This window comes from Oryzias latipes, chromosome 9 (genome assembly GCF_002234675.1).
Source record: "Oryzias latipes chromosome 9, ASM223467v1".
Classification (NCBI taxonomy): Eukaryota; Metazoa; Chordata; class Actinopteri; order Beloniformes; family Adrianichthyidae; genus Oryzias; species Oryzias latipes.
In genome coordinates, this window is record NC_019867.2 from 6314197 (window position 1) to 6322438 (window position 8242).

General features: G+C 39.7%; 1 protein-coding gene across 6 annotated transcripts in view; it reads right to left on the reverse strand.

Moving 5' to 3' along the window:
- Positions 1-5649, reverse strand: part of sept5 (septin 5) — a 28616-nt gene extending 22967 nt beyond the window's left edge. For 3 of the 6 annotated variants that reach the window (XM_023958273.1, XM_023958277.1, XM_023958272.1), the window contains exons 1-2: positions 5518-5649; positions 5346-5359 (exon numbers count right to left, since the gene is read on the reverse strand). In XM_023958273.1, the coding sequence (XP_023814041.1) occupies positions 5346-5359; positions 5518-5563 (60 nt within the window). In that variant the 5' untranslated portion in view covers positions 5564-5649. The remainder of the gene's footprint in view (positions 1-5345; positions 5360-5517) is intronic. The other 3 variants (XM_023958276.1, XM_023958274.1, XM_023958279.1) reach the window with 3 other exon arrangements.
- Positions 5650-8242: the final 2593 nt, after the last annotated feature.

Sequence of the window (8242 nt, forward strand, 5' to 3'; positions counted from 1 at the left end):
CAAAAAATCAGAGGAAAATCCACTATTTCAGTCACAATTTTACCCACAAATATGGAAAATTAGTTCAGCAAATTGAAACTATTTTTACAAAGCTGTTTTACCGACACTCAGGTTTAAGGCTACTTCAGTGAACTGCATGGGAATCATGTGTTTGAACCATTAAGTCAGGTGGTTTTATGAACAGAAATATTTTCCACGTGCCAAAAATCAGATCAAAAAGATTGCTTACACATTAAAACTTGATCGCAGAGGAGCAGCCCCTCAGGAGCTCCATCGGGGGGGCTCAAAATCTCAGTTTTTGTTTTCTACCCAACCCCCCGGGATGTCCCCGCTCTGCAGATGGTCCTCTTTCGGTCCCATCTGCAGCAGGAAGTGTGTGATAGGAACTGCAAAGCATTGGTGTCCTTTTTCAAACAAAACATAACAAAATTAAGTTTCTATGAAACAAAGTAGATGTCCATCGTTATGATCCCAACCCCCTTTCATTTCTGTTTAGTTCCTGTTGTTACAATCAATAATTAATGTGATTAAAGTCTAAAAGGCAAACTTTCTGAAAGACCTAATGAGTATTTTAAATATTTTAATTGGGAATTATGCTTTTACTCTTCTTTGGGTTTAAAGACCCACAACTATGAAAATTGGTGTAATTAACATGTTCTTGTGGCATTTTTCTCATGATGACGGACATATATGAAGAAAATGAAGCTCAAAATTGCATCTCGGTGTTTTTGTTGTGACAAAAAACAATTGCTGCATGTTGAGAAATGATGTGAAGGTGTTTGGTGTATGAAGTTTAATAAATCCGAAACAAAACAAACATATTTTTTTCTGATTCTAATCCAGCTTTTTACTGATAAACTGTGTCAATAAAATTGTTGTTTTCTCCATAAAGTGCCACAACATCTCTGATAAAAATGAGTTCAAAATGACTGACATAAAGATTAATAATGTACGTCATAATTATTATGAATCTGTCACTACAGTTGCTTGTTTTATTAAGTCAAATTCACACATAAAACTTGACAACATGCATAAAAACATGAAAAATATGACGATGAAAAGTCAAAGGGAGCCAGGAGATAATGTAAATTATTTTCCTCACAACACACAGACCAGCAGATGATTCCATCCATCCATCCATCCATCCATCTTCAGAACCCACTGAATCCCTTTTGGGTCATGGGGGTGCTGGAGCAAACCCAGCTGCTGTGACCTTGGTGACCTTGAACAGGTCAGCAGTCTGTAGCAGGGCCACACACTTACATGCCCACCAAGGGGTCATTTAGAGTCCAGAGAAAACCCTTGCAAGCACACTCAAGCTCCACACAAAAAGGTCCCAGTCGGGATTTAAAACAGGCCCCTCTCGCTGTGAGGCAAAGGCGCTAACCACTACACCACCTGCAGATTATTCCTACTTTTGGACAAATTACGGATTTCTCTGAATTATTTCTGATTGATCCCTGATATTTTAATATAAAATGCACCTGGATGTCCAGACACAGGAGGGAAATTGAAAAATGGTCAGAAAGAAAAAAAACCAAAGCTCAGTTTGGTCGACAGAAATCGAGTTAAGATTGTGTCTCAAAGTGTTTAGTAAACTGTGAGGGGAAGAAACGACCTACAACCGGGGCCTTAACAAAATTCTGCTCCAAAACCTTTTTTTTTTCTCCGCTCACTTCAATGTTTTCAATTCAGTAAGCTCAAAGCTGATATTTTCTGGTAACATTTACACAGTTAAACTAGAACATTTTAGAATTTCATTCAGAAAAATTCTCTTATCAAGGTAACTTTTCGATAGAAAAATTAAGATAACATGTCTAAATGAGTAGAAAAAAAACCATTTTTGGTAAGATAGTCTTTCTTACCCAATAGGCAGATTGGTATTTAGGCATTTAGACTTTGTTTTTATTTAAAATTTTAACGGGACGATCAGCATTTATATATTGCTGAATCTTGACTGTAGCGGTGGTGCGGCGCCTTGTCACGCCGCACCACGTAAAAACCAGTCCACTTTTGTGAAAAAAAGCTATCCAAATCGGAAAAAAAAAGAATTAAGGACTGAAAACTGTTTAATATTTATTTCTTTTGTAAGTGACCATGGTATAAGCGGGTTAATGGCCTTCGAAGTGTGCAGCATCACTTTTTTAACGCACTACGCGGAAGCAACGGAGAACAGTTAAGGCTTCCACAGCGTGCGTTAAAAAGTGATAATCCACACTTTGTCGGCCATTAACCCTTACATAAATGCTAACATTCATTGTCATTATTAAAAAATAAAATAAATAAATAAATAAATAAAGGTTCTTGTTTTAAGAATAAGTGTCGGTTTTAGATTCTATGAGGTTCTGTTAAGATGGACCAACTTGTACTAGATTCTCTTTTTGTTCTGAAATAAGACATTTCCACTTATAACATTTGTTTTTTTGTCACTGCAATAAAAAAAAACCATTTGCATAGAACTGGCAAAAAAAATACTTATTAGGCTGTAAAGCATTCAATTTGAAATAATTCTCTCTAACATTTAACTTTTTAAAGCTTATTTTTCCCTTTTTGAATGCTAGATTTTGACATTTTGTAATATTTCTTGTTAAATAAGGACTTGCTGCATGGACAGTTTTTTTTACTACTTTTAGTGACTTTCTTCTATAGATTAGTGTGCTTTTCCTCTTTCTGTAGGAAGTTTAAGTGATGATGTGGGCAGGAGAGGTCTGGATCAGCTGAGGTTTATGGAGCAGAATTGAAGGAAGACAAGTTGGTGAACACGTGACCAGGTGATGCTATTAATGTGTGACTGGAATGAAATATAAGATTCAAATTTAATGCAAAGGTTTGCTGCAACACTCGTCTAAACCTTGTAATTATTTATGCGTATTACTTAATATGTGTACTTGCTCAGGATAATAAACAGTTTTTTTTGTCTATCTAATGGTGCCTACATTATTTTCAAAGCCTGATTCCCCTTTATTTCTAGCAGAGCAGCATCTGCTGCTTTAACTGATGACTTTTTTTCTTCCTCCTTTAACAGAAAATGTTCAGCTAATCCTCCCACACATGGAGTAGTCATCACGCTGGATTGTGGGCAGGTCAAGCCAAGCTGCCTCTTCTTGATGCTACACAAGTGCTGAAAATAGATTTTTTAAAAAGGCGAAGAATGATTAAGGAAATGATGGGAAGGATTTGGGTGTAGTCAAGGGAGGAGTGAAAAGAGGAGAAATAAAAGTGTGATTATGATTTCATAAAGTCTGTTTTCTAGATTGTCGTCAATCTTCATCCTGAATTTTGCAGATTAAGTGTTTTTGAGAGACAACAGCAGAGCTCAAAAGGTTAAAACGCCATCAGCGAAATCCACAGGATTCTGTTCTTCAAGAAAACTGGACTCAAAAGGTTGATCCAAAAGGTTTCCCTAATTTATCATGTTTATTCTATATTTCACGGCTACATCCGAATTCCACCTAAATCACCGCGCTCACTACTTTATTTATGGCGTCATTGATTTCTTGAAGTGAAACTCTAATTGACCTGAGTGTTTTACGACGACCGTTTATGAATCCACGGAGTTCTGAAGATGAAAAAGTTCATGGTTTATTAAAAAAAACATTTAAATCCAATTTTTCACCAAAATTGTTCAAACGCAATGCATTGTGGTCTATATTCACCAATCTAGTGAGCATCGATCCATACTGGTTTTTCTCAGAGACTTCTGGGAAATTTCTAGGGGCACTCGATGTTGGAATTGTAGATTCAGACAGCACTACAAAATGGCGAACGCACTATAAAGTGCACTATGCGGTGAGTAGTGAAGGGATTCGGACACAGCCTACATGAATAACTTTTTTTTTTTCATTTCTTAAGCCTTGAATGCAACACAAATAAAAATGTGCACTCAGATGTTTGATGCCACAAGATCATTTTACCACTTTATCCTAAATCACCAGCTAAATGGCCTTGTGGTAGAGTGTCCACTTTGTGACTGGAAGGTTGTGAGTTCAAATCCAGGCCGAGTCATACAAAAGACTCTAAAAATGGGATCACTGCTTGAAACTCAGCATGAAGGGGTTGGGTTGGTTCCCTGTGTCTGCAGCTCACTGCTCCCCATCTCTGACTTAACGTCAAACTCTTAGCAGCTATAGAAATAAGCTTATAACAATATATGATCATTTAAAGCTTAATATTGGCTAAATTAAACCTTAGATATACAGAAAAAAACTGATTTCACATGTGTCATTAATAAAATTTAACAAAATGAAGAAGCAACGTTTATCTTTGCGTTTGAAAATGTTTTGCTCGATAAAATTTAAAGAAGAGTCATTGTGACTGGCTTGCAGACTAAAACTGAATCCCTTGTGATCATTTTTATTTCAATAATGTAATTTCTTCCGTTCCCTGTAGAATTGCCAGAGCTTCTGCTTTTCACTCACACTTATCTGTGCTCAGTCCTATTTTTGTGTGTGAAATGGAACATTAAATCACTCATTTCACCTAAAACTGTTATGTTGAGACACAAACTCTTTAGTTTATGGCCCTGAAAAGGAGATTTATAACAAAAATCAAATAAAATATCAGACAAACCTAAATATTCACGCATTTAGAGGGTCACTCATTTGAAAGGAACAAAAAATCCACAAAGATCAGTTCTGCACATCCTCGGATGCTGCAGTATTTTGGCAATAATCATAAATTTATGATTGGGACTTTGGGAGGAAGCAAGAAAGCGTATTTTATACATTTATTTATAAACTTTGCAACTTCACAAATTATTTTGCCATGTGGATTTAAATCCCTCAAATAATGTATTAGCTTGATGTCTATTATCAGACTCAGAATCTGAACGGCACACACCCCTCCCTCATTCCCTGTCATCAACACACCACGAAGAGGAGGAGGAGGAAGAGGAGGATGGGTTACCAGAGACCTGACCTCCCCTGCAGGCATGTGTGGCTGCAAGGGTTTTCAAGTGAACAATGGTCAGGAGGGTAGTCACCTAAAACAGCAGCAGCAGCTGGCCCCATTAATGAATTGTTTTGACGTAAAGTGCACATTTAGGTCAATCCTTCATCTGAATCTGACTGATGACTCTGCAGGCAGTAAAGATGGAGAGGACGGAGGATGCTGCTATACTGCTTGATCCCCCATGGCCTCGACCTGCTCCACATAAGCGTTTATATATGAAAGGCACCTCCTCTGTGTGCACCTTCCTAAGAGAGTATGGAAGCCGAGAAAGGCCTGTTTGAAATGTATCTGACACTGTAACAACTGCCCCAAATGATTATTTCTATGATTTTCTGGCCTTGCAGTTCAGTGTGAACCCAGACCTACGTTTAGAAGCAGTAGTGATGCTATCTTACCTCGGTGCTGTCCTCTGTTGGTCATCCCAGAATGAATGAGGAGGAGACGCAGGTGCAGGGATGATGAGCAGCGACGCCCAGAAAAGACAGCAAAGATGAGACCGTTTACTGCTGGAAACCCCCCCCTCCCGCCCCCGGAAGGTCACAAATCGATCCCCGGAAACTCGCTCACCTGTTTTGACCGGGATCCGGCTTTTGTACCTGATGTTAGCCGTCATGTTCGACCGCGATCCGCCCTCGATTTCAGCGAAGCGACGGCGCAAGCTCGCCTCTCCTTCAGAGCCCGGACCGACGGAGGCAGGGAGGGAGGGAGGAGGCGGGGCCCAGCTGACACATCCAAGCCACGCCCACTGATCCCCTTCAGCCAATCACGACGGAGACTTCTACAAGCAGGATTCCTGCAGGATGAGAGCTACCTCACCCACTTCTGAGGAGCGAACGATTGATCATCCAACCTCCTTAAATGCGCACGTGTCACCTTTTCTACTTAACTAACTCATGCTAAAGGTATGTTTTAGATGACAATGTGCAAAATGTTATGATCAAGGTTAACCCACATTTGAATTTTAAATATTTAAATGTAAATTCAAGATTAATTTTATTTTAGAATTGGCATTATTTTTTTAATTGGCTTTAAAGCATTTCATGGTTTTATGGTTTATCATTTGTACATTTTACTAAAAGTGTAACGATTAATTGACTTAATCATTGAATGGATTTCTATTGGAAAATACTGTTTAGATTGAGGCACGGTTATTTTACTTAAAAAGTTCCATCACAGCAGACAACACACGTGTGATGACAGCAAAACATGACCAGTCCATCATTCCAGACCATTAAGTGGAAATATTTTGAAATTAGCATAGAAATGTGACCATACAGTGTGCTAGAATGTTCTAATCATGTTCCCTTTGGATTATTTTGATGTGGAAAAACCACAGTGGGGTGAACATTACAAACTGAAATGTAAATGGATTTGACATTAATTTTTGTTTACACGCATGTTTTATTTACACTTGACTACCTTGCAAGAAATAGAAGGAATGTGGAAACAGTGGCGGTTCTACCCTGAATTACTCCCCGGGCGAGGCCTCCTCTAGCGCCCCCCCCCCCCCCCCCCCCCCCCATAGAGTCACTTTGTCCATTTATTGTAACTGAAAATACAGTTAGGAAATATTTAATAAACACAAACAATCTGAAATAAATATTATAAACTACAAATCACACTAATAATACACTAGAATAAATGTAACTGCAGCACTAAGAAGAGAAAACACTAACTAAAACCTAACCTTTGTGGCCTTCCTGATGGAAGCTTGTCAATAACGTCATCATATGAAATCTGCTCCCCCCCTGAATGATTGATACTAACAACAGCAGGTTAGTGAGTTGCTCCTGAGACATTGGTGATCTCAGGTATGACTTGATCAACTGGAGTTTTGAAAAGCTAACAGCAGCAGCAGCAGCAGCAGCAGCAGCAGCAGCAGCAGCAGCAGCAGCAGCAGCAGCAGCAGCAGCAGCAGCAGCAGCAGCAGCAGCAGCAGCAGCAGCAGCAGCAGCAGCAGCAGCAGCAGCAGCAGCAGCAGCAGCAGCAGCAGCAGCAGCAGCATGCTACCATCACAGCTTATTTAACATTATGAACTAATATACAACAATAAAACACAACAAAAACTTTGTGTTACAGCAGAGCAGACAGACACACGAATCATAACTAATGTTACAAGTTAAGGCAGAGCAAACATTTAAGAATAAATATCTTAAAAATGACGTTATTTGCAATATTTGGGCCTACTTCAGTTTTGGTCATGATAGACCAAACAAGAGATTTTTCCTCTGCAACGTTGTTGTTGTTGTAGGGCAGGTAGCATTCGAATTTAGAAAACGTGCATCTAGCTATGTGATATTACCCTTTTCTTTGTCTCTTTTCTCCTCTTCTTCTCTTTTCTTTCTAAATTGGGCACCAGCTTTGACCTTTTTTCTCCATATTTCAGATGTTTTTGCATTTAGCATAAATGTCCTGACATAGGTATCAAGTCTGTCGACTAAACCAACTGTCATCTAAGTGAAGAATTTTTTTTTGTTTTCCCATTTTTTATTTGAAATAACCAAAAAAGCATGATTTTTTTATACTTTTTTTATACCCGCAGCCCCCCCCCCCCCCCCCCCCCCCCCTCCCGTTCGTCAAACATTTCCAGCAGGAGCGCGTGCAGCTGCACCCAGGGGCGCTAATTCGCTACATGGCGGCGCAATTTTTATTTTTATTTTTTCATCAAGCACTGAGCCGCGGCCCGCGACCGTTGCCCCCCTGGAAGAAGATCCAGCCAGGTTTGCGCATGCGTTTTGTGCTCCGTGCTCACCTCAGCCTGCACCCTTCACCCCGCGCCCCCTCCCTTCTCCTTCTCACACACATTTGCGTCTACTTCTCAAAGACAGCAGGGAGCGCAGCTGCGGGGCGGGGGCGCCGCCAGGTTTCAGGCTGTTACAAACTCTGTGATATAAGTAAACCAATAGTGATGCATAAAGTATTTTACAAGAGCTGAGCCGCTGGCGCCGCCCCTCCGTCATTTTTCCGCCCCGGGCGATCGCCCGTATGGCCCGTGCCTAAAACCGCTACTGTGTGGAAAACTTCCTGCACCTGCACTGTTCAGTATTCAGGTATTTATCTGAGTCGCGCTGGTTGAAGTTTTTGGCTAAAGATGTCCTCCATTTCTGATGGATCAAAATAAACCAAGATTGACCATGAATCATATAAGCAACCATAAATTATGATATGCATTGTTAAAATGAATTGTTAAAGCCCTTATTTTTTTACCCTGTCTTAATCTATACAGTGTCTTTTCAAACTATTGACCTCAGCATTTTCTTCCATTTTATATTCGTCTTTTGATTATTTTAGT